Consider the following 21298-nt stretch of genomic DNA (forward strand, 5'->3'; position numbering starts at 1 on the left):
CACAGGTTGTCAAAAACTACCTATTCGCAAAATTCCCGAGTGCTGCCTACTTCTCCCATAATCATGACCATGCAGCAAGCTCCTTTTGTGCATTAGGCAGTTGTATTTCGCTGGACCTGTGCAGGGAGAAAAGCTATAATTTAAGGTGGGATGCGGGTCTCAAAACTGAAAATCACGAGGGGAAAAAAAATGTCTATTTTGCAGAACTACTTGTTTCGGTTGCCTAATCCACACCTTATTAAAACAATTTGCCCCGAAATGCAACCTAAGTGTCCAAAAAAACTATTTTGTCAGCGCGGACGGCGAGGAACGACTGCAATGTCGCACAGAAACGCCGGAGTTCACTGAGCTATTTCCCGCCGCTGAGCGCCGCCATCTTGGTATCGTTCGAAAGCTCAAAGTTCCGCCTTTCAGTTCCCCGCATCCTCTCCGACAATGACCACATAGAAAAGGCGCAAAGGTAAAACAATCGGCGAAATGCTTATGCAGAGGTTCTTTACTGTTTCGTTTCAATACCTGTTCACATAAGCCTGACATGCAAGACAGTGGGTCCAGAAACTACCTGCACATTACAATTAGATTTAGGTATGCGAAATATTGGAATGCAGTGAACTGCATGAACTGCAACATTTCACGATTCATAGACAGCTATAAAGACCCGTCTTGACAGTGACGGTGATAGGCATAAAGTATTGATAAAGTTAGCTTCCATAAATGTAAATTTGTTTCATCAATTGAGGAACATATATGCGAAACGCTTTTTGCTTCACTTGTCGAAACTAGAGTTGGATAACCTAGTTTTAGCAAACTCTGAAAAATAATTCAACCAAGAGTGTGGCTCTGTAGCTGGTTTTTATGCTGCTCTATCCAATCTCGTGGCACAATAATTTCCCCATCACAGTGATGGTACAGAATAGGTGGTGGCCGTGTGAATGATCTCTTTATCTGAGATTCTACCTGTGCGTAGGCATGACATTTCCTGCCCAAATCCTGTTTTCCCTCTTGGTTTTAGCTGCATCATCAACGCGTATTTGCTCTTGTATGTATCAGAATATGGCTGTAAAATTTTGCAGCCGTCTCGTGCCACCACCTTAACCTTGAGTACTATCGGCTTTAGGGGAGGCAAGAAAGCCTGTGGGCCATAAAGCTTAATAGTTGGAGCAATACCTGAATTTCTTGAAAACTGGTACAGAGTTGTCATACTACTAATAAATTGACTCGTGAGTGTTTACATTTTTCAGCAATTAAGCAGGAAATGAGCGTTGTGGATTTTCTTGTTGACGAGTGCTCTCCTTGCAGTTTCTCCGTCACTGTCTGTGCAATCTGGATACGTGCCTCCTCCACGTAGTGCCAGTACGAAGTTGAACACGATGCAGATAAGGTACCTGTCACTTGTGTGCGTCCCATTCTGTTTTATATGCTTGGTGTGCAAACACAGTGCTGTTAGATGAAATGTCTCTTGATAGCCTGACTGTTCACTCAGCTAAAGTTGAGGCTGCGATAAGAAAACACAGATGCACTGGAACATGCGCATGTTGAAGATGTTTTTCTCTAGTGCAAATAACCTGCACTAAAAATTTAATATGTGCTGTACAGTTTACACAGAATTTTTGCCTTGGGCTGCATTGCAAAGCCCTATGCCTAAACCTGTAACTGACGGCAGATTTTGCCTTACCATGAAGCTCGAATTGAAGGCAAAATTGGCAGGTAAATGTGCTTCACACTTCATTACAGCTGCACCATGCTTCACAAGAGAACAGCAGTGGAAGTGGCAATCACTGTTCGTGTGAAACGGTTAAATAAAACATGCTGTCCAAAGTAAAATAGGTTGTGCAATGAGGGGGCTATGGCTTTGGATAGTCCTGTGTTTTATTTGCTATGGCCTTTTCCAAACAGATAGAATTCCATGAGATGTTTCATTTCATACTAAAGATGATTTTCTTGTTCACATTGTCCCAACATTGGTGCGAGGCTGTTATGTGAGCTTGAATGTTGTTTTTTACGCATGCCTCCCTCCTTTCCAAGGGCGGCAGTTAGGAATGTAGGTTACTAGGGGGCATGTAATATGCACAGAAATACAGTAAATTGCGAACAGTCTGAAGCTCTTACTGTGTATGCTTTGGTAACTTTGTGTGACCTTGTGCTGCTTCTGTTCTCAAATGCGGTTGAGCATGAGCCCCATCCTTTCAGTTGCCTTTTGTTTTTGTTTTCTCAGTGTTGTCCAAAACAAAGTGAAACAAGTGCATTCTTGACAGGGAACATGGCAGGGCAAACAATTTGTGAAAATTTGGGCAAAAGTAACCCACCCAGCACTTGAGAAATGCATAGAAACTTCACTACCTTTGTCCTTGAGCAGTGCGTGTAGTGTAGTGGCACAGCTGAAAAACTCCTCAGTGTAAGCACTGGCAAAAACCTATTTGAAAGTTACACAAAGTATCACACTGAAGAAAAAGGAAGTTTAGAATGGTCTGAAGGGCAGCCGGGGCTATATAACTATCTGTCCCAAGTGGAATAATTTGGCTCTAAGAACAAAAATTGCACAGCTGTCATTGTGAAAGGTGGGTAAAAGTGATCTTTAGCATCGCATTGCAAAAGAAAAGATGGGAGGGAGGGACATTCATGCAGAAAATGGACCTTTTCCCAATAAGCAATCCCTTGATCGACCACTACTACAACTAAATTTGACGAGCAAGATGCTTATGCTCCCGCGCCTTCTTGTCTCTAAGCAGTAGTAGCATTTGACCAAGCAGTCTTTGGCAAAGTCCCTTCTTATATATATTGTTGCTTGTGTTCTTGAAGTAGCTTCTCATAATCTGCACTTTAGCACAACCATATTTGCTCACACGCAGCAATAACAGCTTTTTATTTTACTGGCACGAGGGCAACATGCGAAATGGGACATGGAAAAAAAAAGAGAAATAACAGTACAGTGAAATCTCGATATAACTAACTTCAGGGTACTGCGGTAAATTGCTCGCTGTTCTTAAAGGCCATTATAGTGAAAGCTAACGGATACTATATTTTTTGTTTATTGAAATATCTTAATGAAATTTTCAGGATAGACTCGTAGCAAAAGTATTAGTAGAACTAGAAAATTTCATGCAGTTATGCTCACTGGTTCTCAAGTTACAGCATTATGTCAGAATGGTGCACATGGTTCTCACATTCCAGACCTGGAGAATTTTCAAAAGGTCCTGCAACTGTGAAATTCCTTATGATGATTCCCCGATAGATACCTCAGGGCAAGACAGCCCTTTTTTTTTAATTTCCTTGCTGATTTTTAGCAGACCACCGAATTTAGTGCTGGTGATTAAGGTTTTATCAATCAACTTTTGATTAAATATGACAAATCACAGACACAGTATATATATAAAAAATGGGCGTGCTTTGCCCTCAGAAATTTATTCAGATGCGCAATAAAAAAAAAAAAAAAAACTTCCGGAAATCTGATGAGCGGTTAAGCAGCCTCGCCAGCCAAAAAAGTCATTTTGTGAAAATGTGCTTTGAAAGTTTTGAGCACTATATTGGTCTAAAATGACCCTGCAGCGTAACTGGAGATGTCCTTAGGCACTCTCTTCTTTTGCCGCCTTTCCAGCTTCTCTTGCGATCGCTTCTTGGCCTTTTTCAAGCGCAGAGAATCTTTCTCGGCTGCCCATTGAATGGCCAGGTGGCCAGTTGTTAGACCCACTGATAAACATCGCTCTTGGGGTGGCCCTGTGGCAGCCAGCATTATATCTTAAAACTGCCTCATGCAGTGCTGTCTCCACAGCAATCATCGACGCATGCTGCTCTTTGGGCATCAGGGACCACATCACGGAGTGAAATGATTCTGATGCAATCTGTGTCTTTGCTCCCAGGCAGCGTTGCAGAAGAGAAGCCTGTGAGATTCTGTCATAAACAGGTAGCAGTGCTTCTGCAACATAGCCTGGAAGATAGTACCGATGCTTCAGAAGTGGCACATCATAACTCTTTCTGGCGTTATGAAAACACCACGAGTCTGCACCCTCAGGGCACAAGTCGAGGTGAAGATCCTCGTGCATCAATGTCACTGGGTGGTACGATGCCATCACTGCACGCTCCATTGCAGCCACATCATTGGAATTGTTCCGTAGGGCCCAGCCATAATATTCGGTCAACTTGTCAATGAGGGCCTTTGTCAGCCTTCCCTACCCTCATAAAGCCTTGTCACTTTTCTGTACAAGGTTGGGCAGTGCTGTCCCCATCCTCTTCTGGATGTGGTTCAGGCATTGCTCTTTCGAAATGGGAGCCAATCCTTATGGATTGGCTCCCATTTCTTTCATAAGGGCAGAGAAGGTGGCACTATCTCCGTCACACACGAGCGTTGTGTAACAGAAGTTGTGCTTTGGCACCGAACGTGAGAAAAGGATGACAGCTGCCTGCCTCAACTTCCATCCTCCCAGGCTTAGAGTCAGTGTATTTCTGGCGCACATGATCTTCCTGCCAGCTTGCATATAGTGGGTCTCCAGGCTTTGGTCCTAGTTGGCAACCAAGGCACTGGTTCGATAAAGCAATGGCATCCAAGATGAGGCCCATATGATATTCAATGATTGCACCAACTCCAATATTGGGCGTGTGGCCACGCTTGTGCCATGTTCCATCAAAGTTTACTGTGATATCCTTGCTGAAATATGGATCCATTTCCTTGGAGGTGGTTTTCACAGCAGAAGCAGATTCTGCATAGAACTTCTCTATGCACTATGTCTGCGGTCCCCTGATTTTCTCCAAGTGCTTCTGAAAAGTGTTATGATGCAGGCCATGATGGGACACAGGACACGTTCGTCACTGCCCAAAAGTCATTGAGGGCTGTTTGTCCCTTCCCTATCTGTTTTGTTGCCGCAATGGCTCTTATATTCATGTCAAGGGCCATTGAGTCATCCTGACGAGCATAACTCCTCAAGCTTGCAACTACTCCACAATGTAAACATAGCAGCTCAAGCTTTGTTGCAAGTCCAAGTTAGGTGCCTCCTTGAACCTTCATTCCAGTCACGAAACACCGCTGGCACGGGGTCCTGGATAGCAGGTCGCCTAGGGCATCCATTTGGACAAGGAGAAATTTTTCGCCTTCACTTGTTTATGCGGATACAAAACGCATTATGTTCAATGGCTGCTGAGTCGGATATTTGACTTTAATACATTTAAAAAGAAACTACTGTTTAAGTGGGTACGGTTTAACAAGGTTTTACTTTACTGCTGAAATGTTTCCTTAACCAGTTTTATTGCCCAGAACAAGATAAGAAATTGTTCAGACCCTCAAGCTCGGAAAATTGCCGCAGATTATGCAAGAAATCACATACGCACTTCACACACATGTGCTGTGGTAATGGTGGTGCAGCTTGGCTGCAGCTTGGAGCCAGGTTATGTGCGTGCGCATAGCTGAATTGGAAAAGGTACGACTCGATGCTAGCTACTTTTGGAACCCTGTAGGCCCAGAAGACAGTCCGGGAGTTCCTTGGTTGTGTTGAACATGAAGTTTCCCTTTTTGAGTGCACAGAGCTTACATTGAGGGCTTTGCTTTGACAGTTGAATTTTGAATCTTGCTGTTTGTTTACGTGTGACTTGCACACCCAAATTGAGTTTCTGCAGTACATGCTGTAGCCTGAAAGGGAAGCCGTGACTGGTGTTATAATGATGATCTCTATGGCTTTCTTCAATTCGAACAGGTGCAAATTTGGCCAATTGGGCCCGAGCAAGGGCCAGTTCAGCTCACCCCATGGCTTCTGCTTGGGCCTAGACGAAGAGATCATCGTGGCTGACACCAACAATCATCGCATCCAGGTGTTTGACAAGTCTGGGGAGTTTAAGTACACCTTTGGAGTGGCTGGAAAGGAGGAAGGACAGCTGTGGTATCCCCGAAAGGTGCTGCTTTTATTATTATTATTTTTGGAACTCTTTATCTGTTGGCAAGCGAGGTGCAGTTGACACTCGTTGCAATGGACTAACAATCCAGCGAGAAAAGTCCGTTATGTCAGAAGTCTGTTCTATACAAAATCGTGGCTGCTGCGGTATGTTGCAAAATGGTGAAACATCACATTGGCCGCTGTCCTAACTGAAGGCAATCACAAAAGTGATGGAAACATTGGAATAAGATAAGTAATAAATAAATGGGTTTACGCAGTAAACGTACAACCCCGTGGCATGGTGTTTTCCTGTCGGTCGTTTTCGGGACGCTGGTTGTGGAAATGTGGCCAGTTTCCCTGCACTAGAGCATGTAAACACTCGCACAATGGTAAGATTAACAGCTGTCACAACAGAGGGGAACCGTTTGGTCAGCTTCTCGCCATGCCAGCCGCCCGACCAAGCGCGTTGCTGCCGCTGGTGACACAAAAATAAGCTACAGTTTGTTTCAGAGCGCAGCTCCTTGGGCACCTGTTCCTGCGGTGAGCATCGGCGTTCGCATTGTAACTGAGCGAACGAGCACAGCTAAAAAGATGAGAGCGAATGCCACGCATAGTGGGGGCATAAAAAATTTGGTGAGAGAGAAGAGGTGCTAGGAGGAAAGTGAGGAGGAGGGTGCTGCGGAACCTTTAGGCTGAAAGCGGAGGAGGGTATGGCGAAAGTGAGAAAAGCGTAGTGCAGCGACGGTAGCTACTAGATGGTGCCAGAGAAGCGCTTGTTGTCTGGGAGCTTTGGTGGCAGTGGCTTCTGTAAATAGGGCTCACGCGTCACCCATGCGCTGGCCATACTTCGCTCCATTCGCAACGTTCCGCACAACACCTGTTATCCACACCAGCCCATATATCACAAAATGAAAACTTGTATAGAGGTGCGCTCAAATTTTGCATTAGGGGGATCATAATTGTCGGCAAATCTTTTTTCACACGAAACAGTGCTCGGTAGAATAAACCATGTCTTCAATTTTATCTCTCGCAAAAAGCGGAGACCACTGTCAAACCTGTAGCACGAACGAGAGCTGGGATGTGAGGCAAGATCAGCTCAAAGCCTGCGTTCAGCTGCTGTTGCACTGCATGTGAGATGGCTCGAACACATCACAGGCTTAGAATCTGGACGCTGCAAATAGCAGTCTGTCTTCTTTTTTGGGTCTTTTTTTTTTTTTGTATGTGAGATTTGATGCAATAAGAAATAAAGTGTTATCAAAGCGATGCATTTTGCTATCGACAGTGATAGTTTTTGAATTTAAGTTATGGAGTCTCACAGCGGATTAGATGTAGCGGCACTTTCGGCACATCAATGGCATTAAGCCGCTTCCTTGGTCAACCCAGCGGGGTGTTGCGCAACGCACACTGTTGTGGGAAGCTTGCCACTAGTGTGTTCATTGTTTAAAGGAAAAAAAAGTGCATTTTTGTACATTACGCAAATGCCTGGAAATAGTTCCATGTACATTCGAACCCACTTGTAACAAATACTCAAGTGCCACGAAAATTTCGTTATAGCTGGTAATTGTTATAACTAGGTGGCATGAAAAAAAATATCAAAATTGGGAATGGCAGAAGTGTTGTGCGAAAACTATAATGGCGGGGAGGCCAGTGCCCTCTCCCCACCACCTTCCTCCATCCGGCTGCTGATTGTGTTCACTCGTAATCGTGTGTAACAAGCCAAAGCTGTTGGCGTAGTGCTATGGGTGTAGCCCATTCGTGTTTGAAGAGGTGGGAAGGTGACAGAAGAGAGGCGCGCGAGGCTGCTGAGGCTGAGAAGGACGAGCACATGGCAGGGTGCAATGGCTTGAATTTTTCTTTTTTTCTATTCAAGGATTTCGCATTCATTACTTTTCGGCACTGACACCCAGTAGCCAGACTTAATCATCATAATTGACAGTGCAGCACATGGCGGCATTGTAGTAAGGGGTTTATTTCATCACAGAAAATATGCAGAAGTTGACGGTGCAGCAGCTTCTCATTGTTATAACCTATATGTTGTAAAAACCAGTATCTTTATAAGTGGGTTCGACTGTAGTGCACTGCTGCATGCACGCATCACCACAGCAACGCGCTTTTTATTTACACCATCTAGACAAAATTTACCAAAAGATTTGTCAATTGTAGCCGATATTCCATTATAGCTGGGTCCTTTAAAACGAAATTTGTTGCATGGATTATATATAATACAGGCAGGCCAAAGTGAGGGAGAAGAATGGTCTGTTATATCTGAAAGTATGTTGTAGGCGGATCCGTTGTAACGGGCATGGACTGTACTTCCTTTTTACATTTTCACAGAATGTCTTGCTGACTTGATGTACAGGATTCTTGCATTGCTACCAAACAGCTGAATTTAAAGGTAACTTTGTTGACTAGAGGGCATGACATTAGGATTTGCAACAAATTAACAGGTGGATAGATGACTTTAAAGCTGAATGCTGCCTTTATGCTGCGCATGGCTTGCATGTCCTGCTTACTAATGAGGTCTAAACGCCTTTGTCCTTGCGTAGGTGGCTGTTATCAAGAGCAGCGGCAAGTATGTCATTTGCGATCGAGGGAACGAGCGGTCACGTATGCAGATCTTCACCAAGGGTGGCCACTTTATCAAGAAGATTGCAATTCGCTACATCGACATTGTAGCAGGCCTAGCCATCACTTCTGAGAATAAGATAGTCGCTGTGGACAGCGTGTCGCCGACCGTCTTCGTCATTTCAGAGGCAGGCGAGCTTCTGCTCTGGTTCGACTGCAGCGAGTACATGAGGGAGCCCTCGGATATTGCCATCAGTGGCCGAGAGTACTACATCTGCGATTTCAAGGTGGGCTTTTTCATTACCATGCTTGTTGGCACTGTGCTGTCGCAGCATGGAAAGCTTTTAACTAAGACAAAATACTCTTGCTCTTGCTCATTGTCCCCCTGCTTTCTTTTTCTTTGAATATTTGATATTTTGAAATGCTTGAGTTTAGCATTGTTAAGGGGGGACCCGGGCCTTTGGGAACGAAAATCGGCCCAAAATTCGAATTTTCAATGTTTATTTTCCACCTTCCTGACGCATCTCTGTGCCTATCTCTGAAATTTGGTTACAAAATACCGCGCAGTTCTTCAGTTACCGTGATCTAAAGATGCGAATCCGCAAGCGTTGCCCCTTAAATTGGGGACAAATCTCGCCCGATTTTCGTTGTGCATAATACGATAACTACGCACTCTGCCAGCGCCATTCTGGTATCATTCGAAAGCTCACATTTCTGGCTTTCTTTATTCACCGGTTGGCAACATTGCCGGTGCTGCGGTCACGAAAAAAACAACAGAAAAAGTAATTCGCGGCGCACTCTATTATTTGTCAGTTTGAGTGCGGGACTAAAATGGCGAGTCATGATTGGCTCCAAGGAACACGAGCGCTCAAATGACGAAAACAGCTGCCATTTTGTCATAGTCTCGCGACTGCGATGCTGTATATGCTTAGACACACAGAACGAAACTTTGTTTCGTTCTGTGAATCGTTATGGGCGGAAACGTACGAGACGCAATAAAGTTCTGAAAGCGATTCCGTCGTCGCAGTCGGCATGGGATACCCGGCAGCTTGCTGCTGAAGTTGTACCGCCGCCTAACCTCGACACCTCAACTGCTTTGCCGGATCACGCATATCCACGCTGCCGGGTGTCATAACTGAAGAGGAACTGGACAAGATAAGAGAACACGAGAAAGCTACGCACAACAAGATTGCATCTACGACGGCCACAGAGCGAAAGATTCGGTGTTTTGTTGAAGATACAACCGCCGATAGCGCAACATCCTCGGTTGCGAAGCCCGCTACTCCGTACGTTTGAGCAGCGTACTTGCAGCAGGGCACAATCTTCTCAGCGTTTTCTTGTGCAATACTTGCAGTGGTTCTGCGTAGCTGGTGCGGGGCTATCAGGATTACGGTCTCTCACCACTATACTGACTGTGGTGTGCGAGATCTGCGATGAAGTTGCGTCGGGCTGGAGCTCGCTGAGAATTGAGGGCCTGAAAACGTGTAATCCTTTTGAAGTGAGCGTACTCGCAGTGCATGCTATGTCGTCGACCGGCAACGGCCAAACAGCCATGAATTATACCTAGCGCCTACTCATGTTCTTTGGTGCGTCTTTTCAAACTTTCTTTCAATATATCAGTTGTGAATTTTTTTTTTTTTTTTTGTTTTCTCAATACCACAATTTTGATGATTGGAGGTGCCTTATCTCTGCTTGTACTGCTATCTATCACTAATGTTTTCTTTTTTTTTCCCAGAAAGGTGGCAAAGCTGTGTAGAGTGCGAATATACGAAATAACATAACATTTATTAGAATTTTTTTTAATGTTTTTTTTTTTTCAGCAGTTAGATGGATTTCTCTCACTGAAGTTTGCAATGTTCTCATTTGATATAAAATTGGGTTAGGACACCATACTGGCTCATTTGCACTCTTTGTTAGTTCCACATCATTTTCATATGTCAATATTTATTATGCCATGTATAGTTTGGTAGATAGCTCACCTCCATGCAACTTATGCAATAAAGCTGAATTTCTTCAATTTCTGGAAAGTTATTTACTCTGCAAGAAAACTGAATGTGTATTTAAAACTAGCACATTGAAATATATAAGCTCGGCAAGTTTCATCAAAATTGACAAAGAATGAAAAAAAAAAATGCTTTCAGGCGCAGGGTCCCCCCCTTCAGGCCTGCCTGCGCAAAAGCTTCCAAGATATTTATTCAAATATTGGACTGAACATGTTTCTATTACTGAATTTGGCAAATCATTCTGCAGAAGCCAGCAAGGTAGAGGGAAGGTTTTTGACAGAGAAAATTGTCGTCCAACTACAATCAACAACCGGTTATTCAGGCACCCATAATTAGGACAGCCCCTGCCCTAACACTAGCCCCATGGACTTAATGTATAAGGAATAACAAAAGGCATTGCTATAAAATTATGGCCAAGGAATGTCTAAGCCAAGGGCAAGTGTATGTGCACCCAGCAACACGCATTGACAGACTTGGTCCAATTCTTGGATGATCACTTTCAAAAGATACTTTCATTGATGCTTTGATGCGTGCTTTGCACACACAGACTAGCCTTGCACTTGTCACAAAAGTAACATGCTTGGTACTGTGCCAGGAATGCTGTCACTCGCAGACGCCCATGTGTGTTGCCTTAGTCATGTGAAATAAAAGGCATCTCTGTAAGTGACGATACAGGAATAAAACACACTTGTGGAATAACGTCGCCTATTTCAGGGCAAATCCGGTATTTCGGAATCCAGATTGGTCGGACGTTTCAGCGGTCCCTAGCGAGTCTTGGATTATCGGTTGGTGACTGTATTTGTAGCACAAAGCTATGAAAGGTTTCCTTCGTAAACGTTGCATCCATTGGTCAGTGCACAGATGGGTGGATGACATTTTTGCCTTTTCATGAACATTCGTCCACCTTGTGGGTTTCCACTGATTTGCCATATTTAGTGTCCCTGTGCTTTGAGTTGCCAATCAATTCGCCCTCCCACTTCAACCTGCTAGCCTCCCGGTCAGCTCAGATGCGTCAAACAACCATCCCAAAATAGCATTGGTCCTGGGTTCGATCCCCTGACCAGAACGAATTCTTTTTCAGCTGGGAAGCTTTCTTTCTGAGAAACCCATATGATTTCTCTTTGTATCTGCATGGCTACGGACGGGTGGATAGTTCATAGTTCTATTACTGTAGCTGACATGGCGGGTTGTAATGTACCCACAGAGTGCCCTTGTAGTGGACTCTCTTCGTTTAAACGAAACCTCAAGGGACCAGGGAAACTAGTTTCTTTATCAGGCGTTTCATTTACTGAGAGACAAAGCTGAATACAATTGCATGAATACAAAACCAACCAACCGTGAGGATGGTGTTTCATATAGTAGGCAGTTCCGTGGAAGTAATTTTGTTTATCGAGATTCCACTGTATTGCATGCACCAAAGTAAAATACTTCATTAAGAGACATGTTCGCACTTAAGCACCTATAGTTTGTGACAATCTAAGAATGCTGTGGCAGATACGTCGCTGTCCGAGTCAAAGAGAAGTTGCAAGATGTGCCAGTCCATTACATTCCTCATTTCTGTGATGTCACGGCCAAATTGCACTTGTTTCAACATCTTCATCCCTCGGGAACTGTGTTTTGGAGTGCAGGAGCAGCAGTGCGTTTTTGTGGGTGGAAGTCGTATTAAATTCTTCAGTGTAGCTGATGCACAACCATGGCACTGTTGGGGCACCTGTACCATGCCTCTCAGAGCTGTGCCGTGTTTGAGCTTTGTTGGTTGGTTGGTTGGTTGAAGGTTTATTTCCGCAACTGGTGTTGCGAGGACAGCCAGGGAAAAAGCTGTATAGACAGCTTGAGAGGTCCTGGCTTCCTCTTACAGTGCAGCATTGACGGCGGCGGAGTACAACAACAAACAAAACGTGAGGAGAAAAACAAAAAAAAACACGTACGTTCGGTACAGAGATGTACTAGGTGCTAGTACTAGGTACTAGGTACTAGTACTAGGTGCGCCACTTGCTCGTGGCGCACCTAGTATACACCCTCTCATGTGCCTCTTCTTTTTTTTTTTTTTTTTTTCAGGGCCACTGTGTCATAGTGTTCAATGATGAAGGTCACTATATCCGCAAGATTGGTTGCGACGGTATGACCAACTTCCCCAACGGTATCGACATCAGTGATGCAGGCGACGTGCTTGTGGGGGACAGCCATGGCAATCGTTTTCACGTTGTGGTCTTCTCGCGCGACGGCTTGCTCCTGTCAGAGTTTGAGTGCCCCTACGTGAAAGTGAGCCGCTGCTGTGGCCTCAAGATCACCTCGGAGGGCTACGTGGTCACACTGGCAAAGAACAACCACCATGTGCTTGTGCTCAACACTCTTTACATTGTCTGAGGGGTTGGTTGGGGGTGGCCCCACCTCCGAAGCAGCGCGTTTTCAGCTGGCTGTTTTTTTTTTTTTTCTTTCCTTTTGTTGTCCCCTGTTACCACTGGGCAGCCTCCCATGTGCCCCTTGCCTTTGCTGCGCGTTCACCCTCTCCTCCCCACCTCCTCCGGCATCCTTTTGATGCACGCGTGTCGGCTCTGTTTGGCGGCACCAAGGAGGCCTGCTCCCTTTCCTCGCTGCCTTCAGTTGATCACTCGTCGTTTTCAATCTTGACATTGTTGTCCTTCATTTCATTAGGTGCCTTATCATGCCTTTTTTTTTTTGCTTGTTAGCTACACTGCCTCATTTTTATTGCTGTTTTTGTATAGCCCTATCCACACCTGCCTTTGTTTTGCTTGGTCGCTTCCCGCATTTCTTCCTCTTCCCCCTCCCCCCCTCGCATATTTCGAAGCAGGAGCTCCTTGGAACTGTTCCTGGGCATTGTTACTCTTCCTAAGAAGGGCTTGACACGAGCGCAGTTTCCAAGGCACACAAGCACAGTGCACAGCCGACTTTCGTAGGTGGTGATGTGGATTTTGGCGCTCCCAGCTTCTTTGAGTGCTGTGTGCGGTTAGTAGCCAAAAATGAACTGTTTTTTTCCAGGTTAGTCTCTATTTCATGACACTCTTATGTGATTGAGTAATCGCTCTCCACTGTGTGTTGCGTATTGCACGTCATCTTTTAAAAATTTTACCTCTTCGGTTGCTATCCTGTCTTCCTTTGTCTGCATCCTCTGTGCGTTAATGATTGTTAGCTAGGCTCCCAAAGACAAAGTAATAATGCCTTGTTGTTCACACCATTTAGCGTCCTTCCTCTCTCTCTCTCTCTCTCTCTCTCATCCATCCCCCGCTGCTGTTCCTGTCCATTTCTGGAGAGTATGAGCAAGTGCTTGGGCGGTGTTGTGTTGTAGCGCCATGTTCTTCACTCCCACTCACCCTACCTGGCCACCTACTGTTCGCACACGAGCTTGAGAAGACACACAAATTGCTAACTGTGATATTCTTAAAATGTTTTTTGCTGTGTAGTTAGTGTTGTTAACATTTCATTTTTTTTTTCCTATCAACTCTTTGAAAACAGTCCCTTGTCTGGCCTGTAATCTCATCTTTAAGGTTCAGTCTTGTTTTCCATTTTTTACTTGAAGTATTTCTTCTGGCCAGTTGTTCTTGCTAGTGTAAGCAAGCATTACAGTCTTGTAAGCTATTCCAGTACAAACATTTGTTTCTTCTCACTTTAATTATTTTCTTTCGATTTTTCAGTGCGCGTCGCCATGTTGAAGCGCGACATTCCCTGCCTTAGCTAGGAGCTTGTTTTGTGCTCCTGTTAGTCTTCTGGATAGCAGTCTACTTAGCGTGTAAAAATGAAAAAGCATGTTTATAACATGGCTGGTCTCTCAACATAATAGCAGCTATGTGCAAGTCTGCTGGCACAAAATGGGCAGTTTAGAAGCCTTCTGTGCTCAGCATTTACATTCTTGCATTTCTGCGATATTTGCAGTGGTGGTTTTATATGCCCCCTTCAATCAGCATACAGCTTTATTGCTGCTTTCGTGGCTCCTTTTTTTGAAAATGTTTCTTTTTCTTAATGAAAAAAATATAAGGGTCTTTTCTTCTGTCATCATACAGTTAACAGCTGTTTTGTTTACTTTTTGTAATGATACCAGTCCCTTATTATCACACATACAGCTGAAAACGTTAGTTACAGATTGGGCTTCTTTTTTGGTTCCTGCTAGGTATCCTCAGGTTTAGCGTCAACCATTCGAAGACACCGACCGTCTAGGAGAATCATATGAATATATATAATATATATATATGTATACACACAACATATATATACCCTCGTGCCTAGTCCTTTTTACTATGATTTAGTGGTTTTTTATACATATATATATATATATAGTATATACATAGCGAAATGTGCCATGTGGGTTCACTCCCAGCTCTATTCTGAAGTGAAAGAAAAACAAAATGGAAAAAAAAAAAGACAGTATGTGTTGCACTGTGTACCAGTACTCGCAGGTATATCACAAAAGTGTAAACGGCTGAAACTGTATTTACATACAAGCAGCAGCAGCCGCCACTGCAGCAACATTGTCATCGTCCTTGAAGGAGGTTTGTCACACAATCTTCCCACTCTTTATCACCTCCTCTCGGCATGAGCACTCGCATCCTTCCACCGACTATTTCCATGTCCTCCCCCCATTTTCCCTCTGCGCTTCGAGAGCCAATAGAAAGGGAAGAAAAAAAGAAGGCAGATGCTCAAGCGGCTCTTGTGTCTTCTCACGCCAAGTCCTGGCTCCCCCCCACCACTCTCTCTCTCATCTTTCTAACTGCTGACTCACTGCAGAGGCTGTTCCTGCTTTCAGAAAAACTACCAAGTTTGTGAACAGCTTCTTTGTCATATTTTTCACTTACGTCTTTTCTGATTTTGTTTCGAGCCTTCGTTGCCTCTGTCGCTGTTGTAGTTATGGTCATCATCCCTCCTTGCTCTTTTTTTTTTATGTTTGTTGGTTGTTTGGTTTTAGAGTGGTGCCTGCTGACTGCATGCAGGCAGATGATTGTGCGATCAGTGTCCCAGCTCAGTTGTATAGTGTCGAGTGGCGGCTTGTTCTTTTTTACAGTAGCATGTTACAGCCGAATCTGGCTGCTGCTTCCTCGAGCCAAGGGAGTAGCGGGAAGGAGGAGAGGGGGTGTTGTGTGCGCTGGCTTCGGAGGTGGGGATGTTGCATGGGCTGCAGTGAAGAAAGCAAAGGGAGGGGAAAAGAATACTTGCAGCCAAAAGTTCCTGTTTCTTTTTTTTTTTTTCTTCCCCATCCACGTGACAAGCTTGTTGTGCTTTATTTTCCTTCCTTTTTCACGAGGGCACTTTGTCTCATGTGCTGCATTATTTGGGGCCTCATTGACTTGCGTGTGTGCAGGGGTTTTCCTCTATTCATAATTTTTTTTTTTTCTTGCGCTATTCGTGCTGCCTGTACAAAGCGTGGTGGGTGCGTTTGGCGCCTTTCTCGGTTGTTAATGCCAATGCGTTTGGTTTTTTCCTCTGCCTAAAGAAAAGAAAATGTCGGTGGTTGCAGAGGTTTTGTTGTTGGGCAAGCTGAATTTTGCTGCTCAGTTTCATTCCTTAGCTGTGTACCTTTTTTTTTTTTAACTGCTTCGCGCGACCTCTTCTGCCAATCTCATCCTTTTAGCCAATCTTCCCGTCGTAATTTGTGCTTACTCCGGCCCATTCACTTTGCACAGTTAAATGACACACACACATTGCCTGGTGTGTACACATCTTCTACATGTACCTCAATTTACATCTTAATTTCGATGTCATGCAGCTATGCGGCATGCAGCCTCATGCTGGTTGGATAGGAACAGGAGCAGAAGTGCAGTTTTCGTTGTTATACATTTTCTTTCCTGCTTTTTTGTTCTTTCCTCACGCAGCCCGTCACTATGTTTGCAATCTTTGCAAACAGCGTAGTGCAGGTTTCTCCAGATTCTTCTTTGTTTCTTACGATTTTACAATTAGCTTGTCTTTATGTGTCGCTTCATCTGACTTGCGTAGCGTGTTGCCTGCAATCTTTTCCTTTTTTCTTATATTTGTTGAGTGTACATTCTGAAAAGAAAGGACAATTTACCTTTAGAGCTATCTCTCTCTTTTTTTTTCTCTCAGTTTTTCATTGCCATTTTCTTTTTCATTCACAGTGCATTTGCATCTCTAGTGTGCCTGATGTTACGTACACACACATATATATATATATACACGCATATACTTACCATGTTATTATTAACGGTGATGGAGAGTTTGCTGCCACGTGTTCTACTCCCTTGTGGCGCTTGAGTATACGCGCTGCTGTGTTGTCACTTTGCGCTCTAGTAAAGTCGGGCATCGCATGTGTGTTGCCAGCAATATTGTGGAGGGGTGGGATGGCAGCAAGCAGCAACAGCCAAGGGCGAGCGCTTACACCAACATTCCATGGCAGCCACTTTTTAGGCGCTCTATATATTTTTCTTTAAACTGTTGAGAGAGGAAATTGCCTTCTTTTACCAGATCTTATACAACGCCTCCCCCTCCTGATGAATAACTTGTTGTGCCCTTCCCTTTGTCTTCGTTTTGAGGAGTCTTGCCCTTAATGATGAAGAAAGACAAAAAAGAAAACCTAACTTCTTTGCGTTTTATTAAGAGACAGTACAATGCTTTATTTCTCAACATGTGGCGGCAAAACCCATATTACACAGTGTTCATTTTTATAACATTCTTTTCCTTTCCTTTAAAAAGCCCTTTTCTCTCTTCTGTGCCTTTCTTGTTCTTCCTTTGCAAGTTTTTGCAAGCATCCATGTGTGCATACATTTACATGCATCTAGTCAGAATCTTGAGCACATGTGTGCTTTTTTTTTGTGTGTGTGTGAGCTTATTAGAAAGGTGTTGACATTTTGAAAGAAGTGTACCCTGCTTTCCTTTTTGGAAGCTGACCCTTTGGCTTTGCAGTTTTATTATCATCGCTTCCTTTCTTTTCCTTGTTTGCTCTTTGACTTTACATTTAATTGAGGTATCTTATGTCTATTAAAATCTTGTTAGTGCCTGTATAAGCATATGAACCTCGCTTTGGAAAGTGCTTTTCCGTAGAGTGCTTTATTGATGTGCATAGAGGTTTCGTGAGTGTCTTACCATGCGAGGGGGGGCACCGGCTGTTTTGGGTGCATTGCGTTTCCTTTGGCATTGAGTTTCCTTTGTCCTGCCAAAAAAGAAATGCCCCAAAAATTGGGGTGTGTCATGCACCTGTGCTTGGAGCAAGGAATTGCTATGTAGTGCTTCAGGCGCATTCAGTGAGTAACAAAAAAAAGAAAAGAAGAAGAGGTCTTGTGGCAGGTATCAACTTCAGAGGAACAAAGTGAAGCATAATAGGACTTCTCACATTTACAAGATTTTTTCCTTCTCTCGTGTGTTTTTCTTATTTTGGTAAGCTTGTGAGTTGTAGGGCTTTGTTTTTGCAATGTGTTTTTGTGCGCATGTGTGGTGATACGTCTTTTTTTTTTAATTTGCTTATTTTACAAATCACTGTGACAAGACTGTGACACTCATTTTTATTTCTCAAATGTTGGGGACAGACATTTCCCCAACTGACAAGCCTTTATTTGCACGTAGTCTGCCAATATTATTATTATACAATATGAATATTATACTATTGTATACTATACATTACCCGAAGGGGATTGTTTTCTGGGGAAAGGGCAGTATTTTTTCCAATGTTTCTTCTCGCAGGGTCCTTAATATTCTGTTTTATTTTTGTGTCTTTCAGTGAAGAGAGAGTTGTTTGTGGAGTACATAGAATGTGCCTCTCATCTGCTTTAAGGGGTTGATGAGACGAGGCCTTTTTTTTTTCCCCTTTCCCTTGTCGATACTTTTACAAACCATACAAAATTTGTTTTATCTTCTTTTTTGCATAATCTTTGTTGGCGAGTAGCTTACAGTATACTGCACTGCTTCACAACATTTACTGTTCTTAACCTTTGCGAGGTCATCTTGTACACTATTGCACCATATCTTCTAGTGCCTTTCTGTTAATATTGAGCAAAGATTAGCTCGTGCAGCTTTCATTTTCTTCACTTGCTGCTGTTCACTGCAATCGCCACGACTCATCCACTATGCACACCATTGCTCTTTTATTGGCAGCATATATCTGTTATTCCTGAATCATCTTGCCATAACATTGGAAAGAAAAAACAGTTTGAAGAATGTAGGTATGAATTTCCTCTCTCCTTGCACATTTTATTCAGTCCTCCCCTTACCCACTGTTCATGAGATATGTGTATACTTTTTTTTCTTTTGTGACACTTGTTTACTGCTTAGGCTGTTTCTGCAGCTTGTACTACCAGACTAGTCCATTTATATTGAGACAGTGTGAAATGAAGCTTACACAAACTTAGTATCGAAGACTGCATGAGTGAGATTTAGGGATTAGAGAGAATGGGTAACCACTGTGCTGACCTCCCCCCCTCCCCCACTCTCCCTTCATTTGTTTGTTTTTACTGCCTTTTACCTCAGTAGCCTCACACATGCACTACACCCCTTGTTTGTCGTAGGGTTCTCCATGTCTAGCAGGAAGTAGATGTCGGGTGTGTCCGAGTTAACCACGCAGTGAACAAGCCCTGTGTGTGTATGTGTGCGTGTGTGTAGGAAGAGAGCCTATTTTTTTGCGTTTTCTTTTTCCACTCTTAATCTATGCAAAAATGTTATTTTGCCAGTGGCATGCGCTTGCAACACTGGTTGGCCACTGCGGTTTTGCTGTAAGAGCTCAGTCAGTATTTCAGGGGGCCCAGTCTTGCTTGCTGCGGTTGTGGCATTCTCTCTCACTCTCTCCTCGCCCTACCCCGTTTTTCCGAGTCTCCCGTTGTGGTGTGGCATTGCCTGCTTTACCAAGGACAAGCGCCACTGAACACTCGAATAATACTAGAGCAATAAAAAGGCGTGCTAGACGCTACACAGTGAGGTCCCCAGAGCAGTCGCTTTTTCAGGCCATAAACTGCTTCAATTTGCACCCGCACAGTTTCTGATGCTGCCGTGACCGGGTTTCCCTTCTTGCTTTCCCGTTCCTGGTTCTTGCAGTCGGGGAGGTTTGTTGTCCTGGCATTTGCAATGGGAGAGGCGAGTCTCGTGTAGTTGGCATGCGATGTTAAAGACAGGGCCACCTGGGCATTATTGCAGCCGTAGCTGCCTCGTTTGGCCACACTGCGAGAGGCATTATGCTGAAGTTGGTGTGTTTGTCAGCTGTCATTGCCACGATTCTTGGGTGCTCTGTTTCACTAGTGCTGTCGATGCAGTGTGCACTCTTTAGTGTTTGATCATAAAAATGCAGATTACTTCATGTGAATGAAGGTTGCAGTTGAAGCTTGCCGTTGCAGTCCTGCAGTTCTTCTGACAGGTCTCTCTGTGCAGTGAAGGGGCGAAACTTGACTCTTTACATTGTGCAGCATTGAACGTGCCTGGTTGGCTGTAAGAGTTCTCTAATGCAACTCAGCAAGTGCTTTGGCCAAGGGAAAGGAACGAAGACTGCTCGTGTAGAGTTGCTGCCAGAAAGGCAATACTTGGAAAGAAATGCACCAGAGAATCATGGCCACAAATGGTGCATGACATGGCAGAAACGCCCATTTTGGCATAAGGTTTTACAGTGTGGTTTGATTGCACAGGGTGTGGAGATATCTTCTGGTTGACACCATCAAAGGTTTCCTAGTGGCAGGCAAAGCGTCTGATGAGCTGCTAATCCTATGTGGCAGACGTCTTTAGCGGCATGCCCAGTGCAGCAGTGCGTGCAGACATCGAGGGGAAGACGTGACTTTGCATTGCTAGCGTTTCCAGTGCTTCCGGGCGTTAAATATATATATATATATATACTATATATACACTTCTTTTTGTCTCATTCCTTGAATTCACTCGACCCCCTACTGCACCACTTCAAGGCAGAGGAGACTCCTTATTGCTTTGTATCGCTCTCTCATTGTAAAAGCCGAAAGTAGACCAAATTCCTTGGGCCATCCTTGTTGCAAGTGATGTCATGTGGTAGTTCTCTGAAGTGTTGAGAAAAATGTCGACGAAAAGCGTGAAAAAAACAAGTTATTTTTTCTCCCTCTTTTCAATCCCCCCGATGTTTCCGTGGTTTACACTTTTGAGACGTTTAATGTTTATGTATTTTACACGAGCACTGATATATTTTTGGTGCTGTTTTACAATGGCAAGAAGTTAAAGTGGTAAAAATAAAAAAAAAAATAGATGTGCAGTTCACCTAAGCTTGCAGACAGCAAGTATGTTACCATACTGAGCAGGAGAGGATAGGAGGTGACGAAAAAAAAAAAAAGTCAGAGCAGCCATTTTTTTGCCATCCAAGCTGGATCTTGTTGAGATTTTCGCGCTGGCTTTGTGCCTACATGGCTGTTCATTACATAAGTGGAGGTGATGGAGAAGAAGAGAAAAAGCAAGTTGAAGTATATATACATATATATGTTGGTACAAAGCAGTTTTTTCTTGTCTCGGTTGCATGGCTCGCGTGAGCGTTCAAGACACTATTGTCTGGGCATTTGCTGAACCATGCATCCGAGATGCTCGGTTATATTGCATTTACTTGTACTATTTTTGGAAAGCAGTTAAATGGAAATGATTTGTAACAATGTTTCATGTTAATTCCAATAAAAGGCAGTTGCAACCGTTTCACACTTCTTTTTCTTCCACACTCTTGGTGTCCATGAGGCACCTTGAAGTTTGCTGGTTCTTGGGCTTGGTGTTTTTTACAGCGAAGCTGTATACCTCTACCGTTCAAGGAAATTTCCGTGTCGTAAGCAAAAAAAAAAATGTGGGTCGACTTCGAAGATAGTGAAATGCCGGGCCGACCCGCGGCGGAGGTGGAGGCGTTGAGCACTCCCAAATTCGTGAGCCGATCCCAAAGATAGTGCAATGCCGGGCCGACCCGCGGCGGAGGTGCAGTTCGCCATTAAGGGGCCC

General features: G+C 44.0%; 1 protein-coding gene across 3 annotated transcripts in view; it reads left to right on the top strand.

Annotated features, from left to right (window-relative positions):
* Positions 1-21007, top strand: part of mei-P26 (E3 ubiquitin-protein ligase meiotic P26) — a 41639-nt gene extending 20632 nt beyond the window's left edge. The window contains exons 8-11 of one of the 3 annotated variants that reach the window (XM_075689191.1): positions 1300-1396; positions 5682-5877; positions 8405-8710; positions 12485-21007. In XM_075689191.1, the coding sequence (XP_075545306.1) occupies positions 1300-1396; positions 5682-5877; positions 8405-8710; positions 12485-12793 (908 nt within the window). In that variant the 3' untranslated portion in view covers positions 12794-21007. Of the gene's footprint in view, positions 1-1299; positions 1397-5681; positions 5878-8404; positions 8711-9450; positions 12327-12484 lie in introns of those variants that run through there. The other 2 variants (XM_075689192.1, XM_075689193.1) reach the window with 2 other exon arrangements.
* The last annotated feature ends 291 nt before the right edge of the window (positions 21008-21298 follow it).

This window comes from Dermacentor variabilis, chromosome 4, assembly GCF_050947875.1.
Source record: "Dermacentor variabilis isolate Ectoservices chromosome 4, ASM5094787v1, whole genome shotgun sequence".
NCBI classification, from domain to species: Eukaryota; Metazoa; Arthropoda; class Arachnida; order Ixodida; family Ixodidae; genus Dermacentor; species Dermacentor variabilis.